A 20,883-nucleotide genomic window follows, 5' to 3' on the forward strand; every position below is an offset into this window, starting at 1 on the left:
CTGAAAGAAATGAGACAAGCCATGAAATTCCTGTCTCAAACAACATTTTCTGTTGAAATTTTCAGATTGTGTTTCACTTGTTTTTTTTTAAATGTTTAAAAAAAATTTTTACGCATTGCTCAGTCCTACATGAAATCAAACTAATGTTACAAAAAAGTATAAAATGCCATCAGAGATATTGGCATGCCTGAACTACTTTAATTGATTAAAATCTAAATTTCAAAGTATATGGCCAAAACACAGTATTGGTGCTGATTTATTAAATGTTTTTATGTTATACAGAAAATGTGTGCGCCAAAGAAGTTGCAGTGACCAATCTTGGTTCCCTAAAAATTTCAAGTTGCTAAATTCAACTGGTTTGAAGAGATGATGTGGCCCAAAAATAGCCCTTTTTTTGCGTTATACTGCCTCATTTCAAGCAATAATAATTTAAAATGCAAACTATCCATATTTCTTCAGGAGTATTCATACTAAAATTGGTGTAAGTTTAGAAACATATGACCTGTTGAAAATTCAAATAAAAATTTTATTTGTCATATACACAGTCATACACAGTACGATATGCGGTAAATGCTTATACGACCGCCAGTGACCTTAAAATTTTTTTAAAGTTTATAGATAAGAAATAAATATGAATAAAAAGAAATACAATAGAAAATATACATTTGTAAATATTTAAAAATTTGGTTCTGAGGGTGTGCAAATACAGTATGCATAAAACGTGTCTTATTAAAGTGTCTTGTGCAATGGTCCAAAAAAATTAAAACATAAATATGTAAATGTAGGTGTGCATGAATGTGTCCATAGTGTCCATGAATGTCCAGTCAATTTTAGATGTTAAATTGTTTAAATTAAAGAATTTGGTGAAAAATTAAGGATTTCTTCCCCAAAAAAAATCTGTAGTGTCCGTAACCATGTCAAATTCATATAATTCATACAATTTTGAATTTTAGAATAATACACTTTTTAGGTTTATGTCTTTTCATGTGAAATCCCAATTGGCCAAACAATTAAGATCATTAAAATATTTGAATTAAAAAAACTTACGTACACTACATAAAAGGGCATGAAATTGTATTTAGCAAATGTGTTTCACTTTATCTAATAAAGATATAAATGTGTATGGACACTTACAAAAAACAAAGCATGGTTCGGGAGCTAAAAAGCATTATGTGAAAAATTAAGTATTATGAAAAATTTTATAATGAAAAAATTTACTTTTTTTTACCAGCGTAAGTGAGACAATTTTTGGCACCAATACCATGTTTTGGGCAAAAGCAATGCATAACAACAGTCTCACCAGTTGTGTACCAAAAAGTCCACCATGTGCAGTGACATCCGGTCAGCTAATAAGACAGCCAGATGCAATGCAGTCTCTCGTTTTTCCTTAAAGTAGAAGAGACGGAATAAATTATACCATTAATAATCAAATCAAAGCCACCGTTCCGCCGGGTTAAATTCCAAATAGCGGAAAATAAAAAGTTAGAGTGCAATGTAGGGTGTAAATTAGAATCCTTTATTTCACACATTAAGAAGTGCCCATGATCAGGGGTTATAGAAGGATTTGGGATTCAGTGTTGTGTTAAAAGCTAGTTAGCTTTGTAGCATGTGTTAGCCATCAAATAAAATAACACAGAAAAAATGTTAAGATGACATAATGTTGTTAGATGTTTTTTTTTTGGCTGAAAGTGCTTCTGTAACTGTAAGCTGCCACGCGTTTGCCATATTGGAGTATTAAGATCTGCTAGTAAAAAAATATAATGTCATTAAGAGATAAAGACTGATGAATTGCTTTTAATAGAATTTGTTTTTTTACCCAAAGTTATACACACGTAGTACTGAGCTGTCTGCAACATAACAACTACAGCAAGCATGCTGTATGTTCGCAGAGGAGGTGAAAACATCCAAGAACCGGTAAAGTAAAATAAAGCTAATAATTGCTATTAATTATTAAGGAGCTTTATAGTCCTGATCTGAAACTGATTCAAACATGTATGACTTTGTATGAATTTCAGCCATATAAGCGGTATATTATTTTACAATAATCTAAACAATCATGTTATTATATCCTGTGATTGTGGTAAAGATGTTACCCTGTTAAAGTTTCGGCCTGCCTCCAGCAAAGAAAACAACTAGGGAGATCCAACAGTCCAACACATTACTGAAACCTGGAAGGATAATGCTGGACCATCAACTTAGCAAAAAAATTGTTGTAAAAAAAAATCATGGAAACTGTGATCAGAATCCCTTAAACACTTGTTTGCATTATAAAAAACAAAAGTAAAAATAGCAGCTGTTTCAAATGATTAAATCTAGGCTTATTCAAATTATGAGGCAATAAAATAAAGTCAGCTGATAACCTGAATACTGAATGATCAGGTTTTTTCCATTAATAATTTTATTTCTTCCCAGGTGGCATGGACATATTCTAGGACAACAATGCCAAAATTCATCAGGCTCAAATTGTGTTTGGCAGCACACAAACACACAAAAGGAATCGATTATACACGTGGATTTTCCACCACAGAGTTTGCCCCATTCAAATTTTTTGAGACTACTGTATCTCAGCCAAATATTAACAAAATCCTTAAGAGAAAAACATTTTGTGATGTTGCTTAAGTTTTGTTTTTCTTAGGTGCCAGATGCTTATTTACACTGAAATAACACAGAAACTTTTTCCAATTTCCACCCAGCAGCTGAGTCTCCCCATCACTAATCTGGATGAATGATAGTACCAGTGACAGGGCAAAGTCTTTAAGAGCTAACCAATTGACAGCACTAAAGCACTAAATTCTGAATAAGTCATGTGGAGTTTAACAGTAAAAGTTTGAACATACATTTTACTTTAAATTTATACATTTAATCTATAGGTGGACACTAATGATAAACATTTACATGATGAATCTGTAAAGATTCCTATCTTGAAAGACGAAATAAATTATCATTATAATTATTGGATATAATTATATCTGAGAAAATAAATTTCATGCAATTCCAAAGCATATCATTATAAATCCCAAATGGTTTGAACAATCTTCTATATTGGTTTCTTTGGAGCAGTCAGGAGTTTGCTGAATAACTGTCTGGTCATTCCAGAAACATATACATTTACTATTTGACCAGTTTAGGGCCAGTTGAAGGGGATCATTTTTTATCCACATGATTTTCTCCAAAGAAGTAGGGATTTCAGAGATGTTCTGTGTCATATGTGTAGTTTTCCGGTCTAGCCAGAACTGAGGGAGTCTTTGAACATCAGACCAACACAAAGTGAATGGTAAAAACATAATTACTCAGGGAAGGAATTTTAGAAAATTCAGGAAAACTGGCAGTCTGATGTCTGATAAAAGTAATAGCACACCTCGCACAAGGAGAAAAGGACTGGGCCGCAAAGAGTATAACCCATGTTTACTGAAATTATTGGGATAGAAGAAGAAGAAGAGATTGTGAAATGGCTTATTGCTTGGCAATAAGGTTTCTGAGATATGGCCATTTACTTATACTGAGTGTGTGTTTGATTTGGCCCACTTGTCCTAGCAAAGGATGCATGGCTCAAATTATACAAAAAAACTCTATATGCATGTTCATACAGGACTGAGCAGAGGGAGTTTTGTGTGTGTGTGTGTTTGTGTGTGTGTGTGTGTGTGTGTGTGTACATATATATATATACCTGCAGCGGGTTTGGCACAGGCAGGCTGAGGTCAAGCTTTTCTGTATAGAGCTGCAGAACGCTGAAGATGTCTCGCGCGTGTACGGCCTCCTGTAATCGCCTGAGCAGTGTTTCAGGGGAACAGCCACTCCGCTGAGCAAACTGACTCTCTATATACTTAGCCAGGATGAACTCCTTACGTATCAGCCTACACACACACACACACACACACACACACACAGTGTTGTGTATCCTTATATATATCCTCTGTATTATTTACATTTGACAATTATAAGGAAAAGCAAAAGCCTGTGACCTTGAATTGAACTCTGTCACCGTCCAGAACATGGCTGCTTATCTAAAGTATGCCCTAACCCTTTCCCTCTTAAAAACAAACTTATAATACACATGTACACCTATCTCCAAAAGCACTGGAACAGCATTTTATAGAGTTACCAGGTAACCCTCTGAGATAAGGTACAGTATTGGTAAAGATATGAGTGGATATCCGGATATCTCATGATTCTATAATCTGCAGACTTTAAATAAATGTTCATTCAGCACATTACTAGCTGATTTTCAGATGGGTGAATTTTCACCACATGATTTAAAATACCTTCACTCTTTCAAAAAAAAAAATTAAACCTTCTCAAATTGCTGTTTCAGTATTTTCAGAGCAAATTATAGTTTCAACAACCAGTATGGAATTGATGTAGGAGACGGAGCCAGGAAGCAATGTACTTACATGTCACTTTCTGCAGATGGTTTCATAGATAGCCTTGTGAGTCTGGCCTCCACAATTTCGTTAAACCCTGTGTTCCCTACGTTTCTCGCCAACTGAACAGAGGCATCAAAGAAAAAAATATTTCAGAAAGTGGGAAAGATGTGTTTTTCTATACACTTTTGTAATTCTTTGTAAAACTTATGTCCATGTTTGCTTGGTAAAGGTTCTGACCAGGAGTTCTGACGTGCCCAGTTTATCCAGAGAGAGCGACTGGATGCGAGAGTAATGGACGCCCATCTCCCGATGGATCCCTGAGCATTCGATACAAGTCAGGATGCCTAGGTTTGTAGAGATCCATGTAGGATCTAAAAACAATACAGCATAAATTCAGAATATTACAAAAGTGCTTTCAGTCAGCATTTAAAATAAAGTCAGCTCCATAAATATTGTGTTCATTTGTGTATGCATATTGGTTTTGTGCTTAAAATAATAAGTTACTAGTTAAATTAACTTTGAACTTCTATTAAACTTTACAGCCTTCAGTGGCTTCATGCTGGAATAATTTGTTTGCGATTTAAACACAGATTTAAAGGTGTTAATGTAGGGTCCAAGGGCTAGAAGACCTACAGTCTTTCAGTAAAGAACTTTCCAGCTGTAATTTAATTCAGACCTTTAATTAAAGCTAGACTGTGCAACGTTTATTTAATGGGAAATAGGCCATGTACTTAAATAGGCCATGTCTTTAAATAACCAAATGTCTTTTATTAAATTAAAATGCGTTATGTTGGAGAACAAGCCACTAGAATAACGAGCAAGTAGACTGGAGAAAAATCAAGTCATTTCATTACTCATGATATTTTCATTAATATTTTCACATCGACTCCCCTAAAGAAACACTGTGATGTGCAATCCAGTGACTGAATGATGCAGAATGTATCAATATACATTTATAATTTGAAACAATTAATTCCAAAAAATAATTTGATCATATAATGGATACATAGGTAAAGTAGCTACAAAATATAATATACTGTACTATTTTGGCAAAATAGTAAAACGTTGCATGCTTCCTGAAGTTGTGGACGTTTTAGTATATTTGTTCAGGTATGTTAGACTGACAGGTGATTATGTTTCTGCAGAAGTTAACCTGATCTGTAGAGGGTAGCTTGTAAAGAGGACAGCTAATGTAAGATCACAGCTAATGTAAGATCACTGATACAGCGGACTACTCGAATAGTGGCTGTAAATAAGGACTCTATTAAAGGATAGCCTAAAACCTTGTCATTATTTAATGGCCATTTACCGATGTGTTGTTTCTCTATATTTATCCTATAGGCATTACACTTCCAATATTAAGACATGGCCTAATCATTACATATTGCCCAGGACAGGCATTCGCACTTAACATGGCTGCAGGCCAATTTAAAAACGTGAAAACCTTTAAATTGTGGCTGACGCAAACCTTTAATCACGACTCTGACCTCACGCAACTAAGATAAATGAAGAATATCACATTGTTTAAATCCCATGGCTTTGTTTTATTAGTGAACAATTAGTTTTATTAGTGTACTATTAGTTAATAGTTACTTCATTAGTTAATATTGAAGAAAAACCTGTAGTACCCTTATTACCCACTAGGGGGAAGCAGTCCACACTTTGGGAAAAACTGGCTTAGAGGAATTTTTTTAAAGCCTCCCCATAAAAACATTACCAGTAAGTTAATCCAACATGTAGAAGGTCAATTATGTGGTACACAAACCAACTGTACATGTTAGCACTCAAGCAGGTGGGTAGGGAGGTTGTCTCGAATGTATACTTTGACTTTTTGCAACTCAGGATCATGTGTGATCAACTGTGGTTTATCTTTCAAATTATTTGGCTCGACCTTTAATTGACCTGTTATTTCAGCGAGAAATTTAAAGGTATAAGATACCTCTACACGAGGATAATTAATTAATGGAGAAAAGCATATTTTAAAGTGTATGATCTGCTACATATGTTTTATAGTATGTACAATATATATATATATATATATATATATATATATATATATATATATATATATATATATATGTCTTAAAGGACAATGAGCAAGTCCAATGAAATCTCAGGGTTTTCGAGCATGTTAATACCCCCAAAAAGTGTGGAAAAAAACTTAGAAAAACAAAAGGGTCCTATAGTGCTTGGGCCCTAATAATTACCTGTAAATATGTTTTTCAGTTATGTACTGTAAATTCTACAATACTCGACTGGCAACCCAGCATACCCTGAGTTTCTAGTAAATATGTGTTCCCTGGATAGAACTGTTTACTGTAACTTTCCAATACTTTACACGCAACCCATGTTGACAGGGAACTACTGTCATTTTAAATAGAGTGAGTGTGTATGTTCTGTCTCCTTTATGTTATATTACTATGGACCTAGAATATAAGGGGTTAGTATTGCATGAACAACTCATGGTATCTGGCAAAATGAAGACCAATGCCAGCTGTCAAGAGTTGGCTTGAGTAAACCACTTAAAAACAGTTACTCATCTTCTATACCACTTGATTCTGTACAGGCTTACGAGGGGGCTGGAGCCTATCCCAAGAGACTTTGGAGACAAGGCAGGGTACACCGTGGTCAAGATGCCAATCCATCACAAACACAGGCAATTTGGGAACTCCAATTAGCCTAATCTGATGTCTTCGGACTGTGGAAGGAAACCCACTAAGCACAGAGGAGAAAATGCACCTCCATGCACACAGACCCGAAGCAGGAATCAAACTCTCAACACTGGAGGTGTAAGGTGACAGTGCTAAACAATAATCTGTGCCTGTGATTGCTAAACATAAATTATTTTATGATGCTTCGACCCCCTTTGTTTAATATGATCACCTGAAGTTTGTTGACAGTGTAATGGCAGTTCCAAATTGTGCTTACACCTGCCTGATTAATCCTGATGCTCTACTCTGCTTTGACCTGAATACTGTACCCATCTCAGGAGTCATACTCACAATATAATCATACTGAGATCACTGCATATCATTTAAAAGCAGGTACTCTACTACTTTTACTACATTCTAATAATAAAAATGCCACTATGTGGCATCATTCAGAAGTTGCTATGTTCCCTTTTGAGTCTGGTTCCTCTTCAGGGTACTTCTTCATGCCATCTGTCACATCTGGCTCATTTGGAATCGAAAGCTACCTTTAGATTTCTCTTATGCTGCTTCCATTTTATGTTTATGTATAATGTTTTTTTTTTTTTAATATCAGCAAGAAACATTGTAGTAGTAGCATTCAGCCAGCTGTATTTAGTGCATTGTAGAAATGGAGCACCTGGAGCACCGCAGTCGCAGCAGACGTTGTTGCCCGGCATGCGAAGGATATCTTCTGTGATCGCCCGGGTCAGATCCTCTAAGCTGCTTCCTCCAGTCTGTTTGTGCTCATCCAGAGCGACATTTAGTGCTTCCTGCTTACTGTTGGTCAGCACTGAAATCCACCTGAACAGTATATATATTCAGTAAGATACTTAAGAAGAATGATATTCATGAAGAACGTGTTTTAAGGAAAACATTTCAAAAGATATTTTCATTTAAAAAGGATCCAACAATGGTTAACAGTTTCGAACAGTTCAAATTGTGTGGTTATCATTCATGCATTCATTTATTTATTATTCAGCATCTATACCGCTTTATACAGGGTCCTGTATGCAGGGTCGCGGGATGCCTGGAGTATAAAAACCTAGAGAACAGTAACATGTGAGACAGGGAAGCACATCGGCTGCTGGTCATCTCAGTGTCCCTGATAATACCGCTTTTTACTTTTTAGGACTAATCACTTGAATCTGAGTTACTTGATATTTGATTTAATTGCTTAGTGCTCATTACGAGAGAAAAGCAGTAACTTATGCTATGCTATGATTGTTGTTTAAGTTTTTGCATGTTTTCACAAAAAATTTCAATATGATGTGTATTACATGTTTCCTAAACAGTTTATGGAATAGTATGTGTTAAGCTTAGTTAAATAATTTTGTTGTATTTGTTTAAATTTTATTTACCTAATATTTATTAGAAGTAGTTATTTAACTGTTATTAATTAGAAAAAGTGATGTCCTTTTTTTGTGTTTTTTCATTTAAGGTTATCGACAACTTAGTTGGATCTACTTTAAACAATTGTTGTGTAACCTGCAAAGCTGTCAAACACAAGAATTAAAAAGTGATTTCAGAGTTGATCCTCATGTCCCCTGTAGTTGGCTGATGGCTTTTTTCGAGTTTGAAGCAGAAGCTGATGTGCAAATTTCCAGATAACTTGACACACACTACAGGCAATGTGGGAACCCAAAATTGCAGATTATCCCAGTCTTTGGACTGTAGGAGAAAACTGGAGCACGCGGAGGAAACCCACTTAGCACAGGAGAACATGCAAACTCCAAAAAACTGAACAAAACTGAAAGCTCGACCCTGGCAATGCGAAGCCACAGTGCTAACCACTACGCCACTCTGCCGCTGCATGGTTATTAACAGACGTTTTTAATATTCTTTACATCTGGCATTTAGCCACAGATCCATAGAAGACAGGTTAGTTTTAATCACAAAAACAGTTCAATTGCAGCACATGGAAACTCATTTGAGGAAGTTATAATAAATATGTAAGAGATCTGGTCTTCTACAGAAGTGTGTGTGTGGGTGTTTTGGAAATACCAAACAAGCTCTCTTCTTTATTACAGAGCACACAGATAGCTTCACTGGGTAAATGCAATACTTTGATTTAAACACAAACTTTGCATCACGTTAAACCCTTAAAATCTCAGCACCAATCTTTGAGCCTAGATATTCCTTCTCTCATTACTGTGCCATTTTCCACTAAGTCCCACTGTAGTGAGAATTAAAAATAATCTTCGAAGAATAACTGGAATTTACACCTACTGTAGAAGAATTTAAAAAGTGTTTAGCGGCTGTTTTTAGTTTAGTCTTTATATATTGCCTTTATTGTTTTGGGATGATTTCTTGATTTTTTTTTTATCTACATTGTCTTACTATTGGTCAATACATTTGTGCATCAGGTAATTTGCCAACTCGTGGCTTTTTAGTCCCTGGTTTGATCCTGTGCCCAGTTTACTGGTTGGGGTTTCCTTTATCGACTCTGAATTGCCCCTGAGTGTCAAATATCTCGGTCTTTAAATGCAACTTGCAGATATGGCTTTTATTTGTGGATGTAGGTTTCCACAATTTCAGTACTTTTTATTATTCATATTTTCTTCGCCCTTGATAAAACAAAACCACCATTGACACATCTGGTCCAAGTCTTACAGCATTCAAATTTCTTATTAACATTTCTTAAGGTATGACTTACGCGACACAGTCAGGCTCATCCTCTGTGAGAAAGTGGTAAGTGCGGTCATCTGCAACAAAGACACACATGAACAAAGAACCTTGCATTAATCATAATCACATTTTTTAAAACTGTACTGAAAGAGGGTGGACTCTCTCTCTGACTTAAACACTCAATTAGATGAGTACATAAAGGGTACAAAATAATAGTTTTTGCATGGTTTTAACAGAATATTTAGCATAATACTCTTAGTGTAAATACTGATTGTATCACAGCCAGTGCTATAAGAAGCAATGGGGTAATCATGCAGTAACATTCATTTAAATCTTTTTTCAATTTTCTCTTAGTTTTCTGTTAAGAGAAGAAATAAAAAAAGTCAACGCCAGATGCACCAAACATTCTTATCTTTTCCAATCTGCTCTTACCCAGGTGAGCTGAACGATAAAACCCACTTGATCTTAAATGAGAGACACATACTGTAGGATTAGCATAGGATTATGCTGTAATCTGTATAGTTAATTCCTCTAAACACCATATAAGGGCAGGTGCATGTTGTGCCGTGTGCAAATCGAGCTTTAGAATTAGAAAGATGCCAGAGAAGAAAAGTAGTAAAAAGAAAAAGAACTACAGCAGTAGTGAAATCTAAGTAATGTTAATAAACATGTAATCTTTATCTAAGCAATGGAATACTTTCTATAATGCTGAATGCCATGTCAGCCCAGGAACACACAGTTAAAAAAAAAAGGTTTTGATCAGTATACCATTCAGAAGCAGAACGCTCGCAAGCATTCAAAGGTTTTAATAGTGTTAACGTAGATCAAAAGACCAATAGAATCTCTTTATAAAAATAAGAAACACTGGTGAATCCCAGAAATCAATGGGTATAAACAAATGAATAGTTATAATACAGTACAGTGCACTATATTATAAAATTTGCAGAAGAGTTCCTCCTAAAAGTTCCATTATTACTTACGAGAAATGAGGTCAAAACATTTCCTGTCCTCCAGACTGGGTTTGACCTGGCAGGTCAGGAGGTTCAGTTTGGCTGGTGGTTTATTTGGCTTGAAGAGAACACAATATCACACACTGTTTAAAGAGAAAAGCTTTTCCCTTAAACTTTCATTGTTATTCATAAAACATGTAGTTGATAAACAGTTATATATATAAATCTGGTATATAAATTATGCATAATATACAGTATACAGTACAGTACCACTGTGTATTTGTGTAAGTGTATTTTAAATTGTGAAACAATTTCATAAACAGCAAGTGCTTGTTTAAGGTAAAACTCTTAGATATGCCAGAGATGAATAGTAAATTTAACAGAATGGTTCTGCTTACAGTTCCATGAGCGATGGTGAGATAGCAGTTCTGCACAGTGCACTTCCTTTTCTGCCACATCTTTCTCAACCTGTGGCAGGCAGAAATATAATTACAACACATACCAGATGAATCACAACCCACTAATCTTAATATAGAGGCAATGAAAGGCTATTTCTTTCACTTCTAAGTTATCAATTCTCATTTTATCAACACCAGGGTCAAATCAGTTAAGATGAGTTGCAATTAATACATTAAGACGTAGAAAAAACGAAGAATATGCTAGAAAACAGTCATTCTAAAACACTGACCTAACACTAAACTGAAGTGTTAAACAGGTAAGAATCAATGTGGGGAAAAACACATTTATTTACCCATCACTCTTCTTATAGAGGTAGCCTGATTTCTCTGTTCCATATTTCTTGTTGCCTTGAAGTTGGTGCATACTGTACACATGCTGTTTACTTAAAGAATCCTAAAGCAAACACACACACACATCTCATTAATTATTTGTACTCGTTAATTAAAAAATGCAATTTCTTCATTCCCCATAACACAAAAAAGGCAGAAACATTAAAAAGCCACAGGATGAAGTGTAACTTGGCACTAGGCACTAAGCTACATTACAACACAATGTGACATAAATAATGTAAACAATAAATTAGACAAACATAAAGATGTAGCATGCAGTCACTTCTCATTATTTAATTTCCACAATTCTACCACTGCATATAGGGAATCATAAAAGAGAACTTACCCTCCTAGACTGAACGAGTGCATTGGGAGTAAAATATACAATGGCAATTACATTTAAACTACATGGTAAATTGTAACTTCAGTAGATACACTCAATAAGCACTTTATAAGGAACACTGTTACACCTAAATATTTAGCCAATCTGGTGGCTATCATGCAGATACAGGCCAGCATTAAAATGGACTTCTGTGACTTTGAGCTTTTCATACACAACATTCTCAAGAGTGTGATCAAGAAAAAAGTAAGTGGTATTTCTGTCCATCTGTCCATCTTGTATATGAGAGACTAGTTCAAGCTGACAGAAAGGCCACAATAACTTTGCACAATCATGGTAAGCAGAAATGCAACTCAGAATCGACAACTCTTTAAACCTTGACATGGAACTACAACATCTACAACAGCATCATTGTGAGGTTTCACTCCTATCAGCCAAGATGAAAATTCTGAGGCTGCAGTATGCACAGGCTCAACAAAACTACTGTTAAAGGCTGGAAAAACATTGACTGGTCAGATCAAAGTAGGTACAGGTTTTGGCACCTTTAACATGAACGCAACCACCCGATCTGCCTTGTGTCTGCAGTGGAGGCTATAATGGTGTAGGATGCCAAAACATACTTGTTTATTGTTGATGACAATTTGCATGCCTTCATGGCATCCATTCATCTTCCGATGCCTAAATCCAGTATGAACATGCACGATTTCACAAAGCAAAAATTTTAAACTAGATTTATGAACATGACAGTGTTTTTCAATGGTCTTCCCAGTCACTTTTGACATACAGTATAAGGAGAACAGGAGAAATGCACCATCAAAGTGCATCAAAAATCTGTAGGAAATGCATGATGCAATCACATAAACATTGAGTAAAATCTTAAAGAAATGTTTGCAACATAATGTGGAACCCATACCAAAAAGGAGTGAGGCTGTTTTGAGAGCAAAGGGAAGCTCCACCCAGTATTAGTACAGTGCTCCTTAACTCGGCTCAGTGTGTATACAGCTAATGTTTCCCAACAGTTAGTGTTGCCAATCACAATCTTGCATTTCCTGTAAATTGGTTTTCTAGTGTAGTCAGGTATATACCATTCCTTCACTGTCCCTGACCAGAAATATGTGCAATAAGTTCTGTCACTATCTCTTAGCACAAAACTACTTTTGGTTAAAAACTGCATTACCTCTTAACAGGATCTCACAACAAACTACATTCCTGTAGATGTAGATGTAGATGTTCCTACTACATATAACAGAATCATTATTTTATATGTAGCAAACCCTTTGGTTATGGCTAATAAAAGTCAATCAAATACTCCTTCCCAAATTGCACCCTAGTGGGGTTTTTAGGTTCTCCCTCTTATTTCCATGTAGAGCCCCAATAACAGAAAAACCTTTTAAAAGGCTAGAGGTATTAACCCTTTTATAAAAATCAATACATTGCTTAAGAAAAAATAATTCAGTACCATTTGCCATTTTTTGCACACAAGTGAAACTTACACATGTAAAAGCAGAAACATAATAGTTGAGACATATCAGCCAGCCAGTTATTTAAACCCATAAATATGTCTAATATGTCTGTAATATTGAAAGCTACAAATTAGTTTGAATGAATCAAATTTCATTATGAAGCGCTTTGGACAGTGCAATATAGGAGAAGACTAAAATATACCACAGAATGTATTAGGGAATAGTATTAAGAAATAAATAATGCACACTAATGCCATGTTGAGTAAGAGTAAGTAAGTGTGTAAGTGATCACCTCCTTAAGTTCAAGTTGCAAGGCAGGTCTTAGCTGGTCCCTGAGGGCCACAAGCTGCCTCTTCTCTTCATCTTGACTATGCTTTATCTGCACACACATGCCCAAAAACAGACATTAACCCCACAGCATTTCCTTCATTGAACAAAATTTCCTGCTAGGTATGCATAACTGAGTTTTACACGTGATCATAAAGCATGATTACGAATTTGCAGTATATTTTTTAAAAATGCGTAACTATTTTGAACATTACGAAATATATGATTAGCCTAATTGAGATACAAATAGAGGGAAAAAAACGCTGAGTAAATTAATTTATTATAAAAGCAATAAGATCCACAGAGAGAGATATCAAAAGAGTTGTACAAACATTTTGTTGGACCGCTTTTAGCTTTGATTACGGCATAAATTCGCCATGGCTTTGTTTTCACAAACTCAGTACACCATGAAGAGCTTTAGTGGGGTTAAGGTCAAAACTTTGTGATGGCCAGGGCATAGACTACAGTATCACACAGCTTTGTTAAGTGTATAACATGGTGTTAACATCCTGTAAAATCCTGTCTTATATTGATATATTTTATATCACTCACTCACTTATTGCCCAAACCGCCTTTTCCCATATAAATGGATGCGAGCGGCCTGGAGCCTATCCCAGGAGACTTAGGGAACGAGGTGGGGTACACCTTGGACAGGATGCCAATCCATTTCAGGGCACACACAAACACACACTCACACACTCATTGACACTCACTCTCTCACTCATCTTCTATACCGCTTTATCCTTTATTCAGGGTCGCAGGGACATGGAGCCTATCCCAGGAGGGTTAGGGCACGAGGCAGGGTACAACCTGGACAGGGTGCCAATCCATCACAGGGCACACACACATACCCATTCAAACACTACGGGCAATTTGGGAACGCCAATTAGCCTAACCTGCATATCTTCGGACTGTGGGAGGAAACCAGAGTACCCGGAGGAAACCAACCAAGCACGGGGAGAACATGCAAACTCTGTGCACACAAAGGCGGGAATCGAGCCTGGCCGAGAATCAAACCCGGACCATTGACGTGACAGCGCTAACCACTAAGTCACTGCGTCGCCACTGTTTTATTTCACAAAAAAATATTGCAGATATTAATTTACGCATTCTTTTATTTCATTACACTTGATTTGGTTCACTCATGGCAGCCTCTGTTTCGCACAGCATGTAGTTTCTGTTCACCAATGTGACAGTGACAGAGAGAACCAACTGCTGTAAAATGCAGCTGCGACATGTCACGGTCTGCCTAAATAGTGCATGTTTATAGATTCTAAAGCAAGGTTATATAACAATTTTAATATTGGTATAGACAAATTTCTTCTTCTTCTTTTTCTTTCTTGTGGTTCTGAAAACATATAATTTCCAAAATGAGTAAAAGTCAGAAAATGGTGCTTCTCTTGTTTAGCCGTCAACTTGTTTATAAAAATATAACAGCAGAAATGGAGCTGAAAGAGTTTAATGACTGATCTACTGGTACATTTAAAACTAAGTCTTATTGCTTGTGGCAGCTGCAGAATGAGATCTCCTTTGAATGCTGATAAGCTGTCCTAGTCTCTCTCGCTCTCTCCCTCTCTCTCAGTTTAACACACACAAACACACACACACACACACACACACACACACACACAAAGACGCAATTACTGCCACATAAGTCTGTTTGGCAGAATGATATTAGAGGTAACAATGCACCTGGGTTCTAACACTGTAAGCTGAGTGGCAGACTATAGCTCTTTTCACAGATTTTCATCATGTTAGCTTAAGCCATCCACTCAAAAGGAAAGAAAAGAAAAGAAAAGAAAAACATGACGAGGAAAAATAAAGTTCAGAAACAGTTACCATGGGCAAACACTAAATCTCTTACCGATTTCACTGTGACAGTTTGTGCATGTAAAATCATATGACTTGTAAAACAATTTGAATCAAGAGATGTATTTATTGATGTAAAAATGCACTCACAGAGCTGAGTTTTCCAGTGAGAGTGTCAACATAATGCTTTAGCTTCTCGGTGGCAGTCAAGCACTCCTGAAAGAAACTGACAAAGGAAACCAATGTAATTACAATCAGCACCAGTGATTTGCTGTTGCTGCAGCCCCATTTCTCTCCTCCTCTCTCCCTCAACACTTCATCTTTCATCCTCCACCCACCATTTTCCTCATCTCCCTGCTTCCTTACAAAATCACCATACAGTCAAACATGGTCTCGGATAGACACAAGACAAAAGGAAAGGACAGGAAAAAATGAAATTCAGGTGTTATCAGTGCAGAAACCACTCAGCACTTTTTCCGACGGCACGGGGAAGGAAAAGATATGCAAATGAAGTTCAGTTCCAAAAAGTGTTCCTTATTTATAGAGCTGTGTGTCATCTGTTATGGGAAAGCTTTGCCTCGTTATTTAGAATTAACACTGAGAACCAGTTATATGTTCACTGATCTTTTATGTACTCTTCATAAATTATTTCCACGATTGACAAAATGCTGTGAATCTGGACACGTCCTTTGTTTTTCAGTTACGGCTTCTTTTTTTTGCAGGCTGCGTGTTAGCTCTGCCCACAGACAAAGCAGTGCTGCCTCTTTTCCTAGTGTTTTCACACTGTTTTTTTCTTCTTCCAGACGCTGAGTCGTCTGAGCCAGAGGTTTGGTACAATTAGTGAAGTGTGGATGCTGTTTTTAAGCCAGAGACCATATTATACATTGTATGATCATATACAGTATGGTAAAATTGCCCAGACGAAGCCCAGGCTGATTTACTGGGTTTGACACGTATGTGCAAGGATTACCAGACGCACATTTTGAAACGAACAGGTGCTTTATTTACATGATATTTCCATGTAATTAATTGTTTAAAAGCATTTAAATAATCATATTAGTGCTCATAATTTAATTAATAAATTTCACCGTTCATACTCATTCAGCTGTTTATATAATATTTATACCATTCATTTGTAAATGATTACATTAACAATACACGGCAACAAGGTGCACGAATTGGGGAGTTTTATTTAATTGGCCGATTAAGACAAAACATCACCTCACAGGTTACTACCTACTGTATGTGGAATGAAAACATACATGGTTATGTGATGCAAAAGACAAAATAGAGACAACGTTAAACGCCTTACTTGCCCTGGGAGTAGTAGTGCTTGATGAGGTTCTGGAGCAGATCCACACCTTTCTTGCTCTTTATTTCGTTCACTTTAATGAGGTACTGCGTAAGAGAATGAGAGGAGGAGTGAGCACAAAGAGTTGTGTTTATTGATAGATATCAGAAAACAGTGGAAAAATTCAGTACAATTCTACTTTATATCATTAAGATATTATGATGTAGTGATGTATGTAAGAGAAAACTGATACAGTTACATCAATTACTTTTATAAAGGCATAACACTGGCTCTTTAGAATGTGTGTGTGCGTGTGTGTGTGTGTGTGTGTGTGTGCGTGAGAGAGAGATAGAGAGAGATCTCACCTCACACATCTGTAGCTGAAACATTCTTCGTTCTTTCTCTAGATCCTCAGCAATCTCTCCACCGCTTACCTCTGTCCTCACCATGCCATACTGTTTTGCCAGCTCCCTTTTCTCTTTCTCTATCTTATTGCTTAAAAGACACAGGTTTCATGCAGTTTAGCTTAGAGTTATTCTGAGAGTTGAACACATTTTACTTAATATCATACCACAAAGGCCATTTATAATTATTTTTATTCTTAGCATAATTCAACGAAAAACACAAACTGACTTTTTAAGAAAAGCAAGGTTTCAAGGGGAAGTACAGTCAGTGGGAATTTTGAAGTTTCCTTTTTAAAGTATTTTTTAACTTATGACAGTGATGTGGGAAGTGAGTGATCAGATCACAGGACTAGATGACAGACCTTAAAGAAACTAAACCAGGAACTCCAGTCAACAATAACAACAACACATGAGCAAATACACAATGTACAGTATGTATGAGAGGAAAGACGCATAAAACAAATTTATTGCACAGCTTACCCACAAATTTTTTAACCAATTTCTGTTTTTTTCTTTTTAATTAAAAAAGACAAATGATTTATCAATGTCAGGTGCTTACGGACATTAAAGAACACTCCTGACCGTTATAAGACTTACACAAAGCAGTTACATTATACTGCACCTGCCACGTATGTTAATGAAGCACCTGTGTTAAATTGCACGTGCATTTTTAACCTGCTAAACTGGCAACAAAAACACATACAAATGGTCACTAAAAGGTTTTAAATTAGCACTTCTTTTTGTTAGTCTAGCTCTTGGCAGTTGCTGTGTGACATACTCCGTACTTGAAAACACTGTTCACGCTGAAACAGCCCGTTATTGCTCATAAAGGAAGGAAGCATTTTTATTTTTCTCTTTTTTTAATTCATAGGCATTGCAATGAAACAAACCCTACATGTTACCTCAGAAAGACTAAATACACCTGTGAAAACACCATTAAAATTCGGTCAGTAGTTTTTAATTGATGCATGCACATGCACAAAAACCGTCTTGATCTGTGCTATTACTCATCTTACCTCCACCCAAATTCTTTTTTCGCAAATATCTTCAATGTACAGACACACCAACTTTACAGTTTTATTATATGTATAGAAGATTATATTGACCGATCAGCCATAAGATTTACGACACATAATATTAAGCCCTTATCCAGAGCAACTTAAAAAATGTTTTCTCATTATACAGTTGAGGGTTAAGAGCTTTGTTCAAGGGCCCAACAAAAGCAACTTGGTAGTCATGGGGTTTGAACCCGGGACCTTCCAAACCATAGTCCAATACCTTAACCACCAAGCTACCCCTATCCGTTAACATGAACACATCAACATTGATTATCAACAATATCCCAGTAAAATTATATACAGTAGCAATAAATCTGGTAAATAGAAATTTGGGATGAGATGGACAAACAAGTCCAATCATATAAATCTTACAGCACCCAAAGGACCCAGTGCCAACTGGCAGAAATCACACCACATCCCTTGTGGAGTCATGCCTCAAGGGGCCAGAGCTGCCTAAATATCATACTAAGCATGATTTTTTGTGTTGTAATGTCATGGCAGAGCTGTGTGTATAAATTTCATTTATGTTGTCAGTATCTCAGAACCTGATAATTTAATATAGCAAAGCTATGAGTACTCACAATTTATTCTCATAATCCCTCCATGCCTTGTCAAATGGCTTCTTTAGATCCTAGGGGAAAAGAAGTTTTAGAAATGTTTTTCATTTAATGATAGAACAAGAAAAGCTCCAATAAACTTGAGGGATTTTAATCCAATCCTCTTCGATTCTATTCTATTTGTATAGCGCTTTTAATTAGAGACAGGATCACAAAAGTAGCTTAAAAAAATCTAGAAATAGAATTCAATTTAGATTAAAAATGAGTTTGCCACTGTAGGTGAGAGTGGTAAGGAAAATCTCCCAGGAGATGACATGATAAAGAAACCTTGAGAGGAACAAGAATTAAATGGCAGCTGCTCGTCTTCTAGGTGGCACCAGATAATGAGTTATGTATGTATAGACTATATAATCATAAACTACTACGTATGCTAATGTATGCTTAGTACGAGCAACAGTTTTTTTTATGAAAACAGATGTTTTAGTGTCTGTTCTATCAGTCTATATAGATATATTTGTAGGGGAAGAAACAGATCCATTTCCTGTCCTTTATTTTCCTATATAGATCAATTTTTAATCAGCATCTTAGGATCATCTAGTAGTTGATGTTATGTCAAAAATACAAAACAGAAACACAGAAGCATAGCTCTGAAATAACCTTTAAGCAGTACTTTCCCAAGAACAAATACAAGAACAGATACAGCATTTCAGAGACACCACATGTGACTTTTTAAACATACCCCTTTGACCTCTTTCAAATCCCCTTTCACCAATGAGTCCAGGAAAAAGTTGATATTGTGGAGCATGCTCTTTAACTACGGGAGGAAATGCACACAATCATTGTGGCACAAGTCTCAACCAACCAAAGTCTTACAGAAAGCAGAGCTTAATTAAAAAAAATACAGTATATGATAAACAGCATTATCTTTCTTTGGACAAAAGGCTTAAATTCAAACCTGTGAGCTATAGTTTAATACTGTAACTGTAAACTGAGAACTTCATTGTTTGCAGTTTTAAAAATGGAGTTTTATCATTTCAATTCACACAATAACTACATCAGTGTGGGCACCGTGCTGGCCAGAGGGTGTTTTCTCTCTCAATGACTAACCAAGTTCTTCATTGGTGTCAGAAGCTCTTTGGAGAATTCCGCGAACTTAATAAAGGCAGAGGCCACTTCCTGCTCTCCGTTGTTGCGAAAATTGACAGCTAACTTCTCCATGGAGTTGATATACAGCTCCAACTGTGATATGTGTTCTTAAGGGGGAAAAACATTGAAATTAAAAACATGGAAGATAAAATGGCAAAGTAAAGCATTTAAACATTTCAAATTATTTTTGTTTAAGAAATGTTGGAAACATTACCATACAGTAGTGCAATCATGCTAAAGATTGTGAAAATCTGTTGGTATGACTTTGTCTATGGTTAGTGCAGTTTTCACAAAGATACGCTACACACAGCAAGCAGTAATGACATTTTCTCTAAACCAACAGATTCCTGTCTGGGCATGTTATCTTATCCCAGTAGTTTTGATGACTATTGGTTCTCCTCTGCCTAAGAAATTTTTTTTTCTATACACACAGCTATTTTAAATCAAGTATAAACTCGTGTCATTTTAGAACACAGGCGACGTTACCTTGACCTGAGACATGCTTGCCTTTGGAAGCCTTCTTCATTTTCTGCAATACTGTACGATCACAGTCCAAAGCCTACAAAGCAAATGGAATTTTACTGAAATAGGTTGTTCATCAGTGTTCATCTTTCAAACATGGATAATAGATCATGTGTTTAAGGGCACATTAATTCATGCCTCAAAACCTCTGAAAACAGGAAGACTATACAGTATGTTAGAACTCTTTATTATCACATTTGCATTAAGTCACCTGACCAACACACGTGCACGCATGCACACACCTGAAACAAATTATTGTGCATGATTTTTGACTATTGAGAGAGTTCTGAGATATTCTGATATTCGAAATAGTCGAAAACATATGGTCAATCACATTAACGCTGACTATGCCTGGAGGAGAGCTGGTAATTCAGCAAAAATGGAACTAGATGCGCTCGACAGTAAGCCAGGAAATGCTCAATGGACTGACCATTGTCTCTACTGCAAGAAAACTGGGCCAATAATTGAGGACATCAAGGACATTATCAGAGCTTTGCCAAAGTCAGACAACTTGCAATTGAACCTAATAGAACACAAGCAAGTAAAATG

General features: G+C 36.2%; 1 protein-coding gene across 1 annotated transcript in view; it reads right to left on the reverse strand.

Annotated features, from left to right (window-relative positions):
• unm_sa1614 (un-named sa1614) overlaps positions 1 to 20,883 on the reverse strand; it is a 38,716-nt gene that overhangs the window by 10,379 nt on the left and 7,454 nt on the right. Inside the window, exons 2-18 of the mRNA XM_053484267.1 lie at positions 20,299 to 20,371; positions 19,774 to 19,919; positions 19,406 to 19,480; positions 18,691 to 18,740; positions 17,013 to 17,142; positions 16,669 to 16,754; positions 15,507 to 15,582; positions 13,513 to 13,599; positions 11,381 to 11,481; positions 11,028 to 11,097; positions 10,660 to 10,747; positions 9,708 to 9,756; positions 7,692 to 7,855; positions 4,602 to 4,735; positions 4,392 to 4,483; positions 3,668 to 3,854; positions 1,301 to 1,386 (exon numbers count right to left, since the gene is read on the reverse strand). Coding sequence (XP_053340242.1) covers positions 1,301 to 1,386; positions 3,668 to 3,854; positions 4,392 to 4,483; positions 4,602 to 4,735; positions 7,692 to 7,855; positions 9,708 to 9,756; positions 10,660 to 10,747; positions 11,028 to 11,097; positions 11,381 to 11,481; positions 13,513 to 13,599; positions 15,507 to 15,582; positions 16,669 to 16,754; positions 17,013 to 17,142; positions 18,691 to 18,740; positions 19,406 to 19,480; positions 19,774 to 19,919; positions 20,299 to 20,371 — 1,694 coding nt within the window. The remainder of the gene's footprint in view (positions 1 to 1,300; positions 1,387 to 3,667; positions 3,855 to 4,391; positions 4,484 to 4,601; positions 4,736 to 7,691; positions 7,856 to 9,707; positions 9,757 to 10,659; positions 10,748 to 11,027; positions 11,098 to 11,380; positions 11,482 to 13,512; positions 13,600 to 15,506; positions 15,583 to 16,668; positions 16,755 to 17,012; positions 17,143 to 18,690; positions 18,741 to 19,405; positions 19,481 to 19,773; positions 19,920 to 20,298; positions 20,372 to 20,883) is intronic.

This window comes from Clarias gariepinus, chromosome 23 (assembly GCF_024256425.1).
Source record: "Clarias gariepinus isolate MV-2021 ecotype Netherlands chromosome 23, CGAR_prim_01v2, whole genome shotgun sequence".
NCBI classification, from domain to species: domain Eukaryota; kingdom Metazoa; phylum Chordata; class Actinopteri; order Siluriformes; family Clariidae; genus Clarias; species Clarias gariepinus.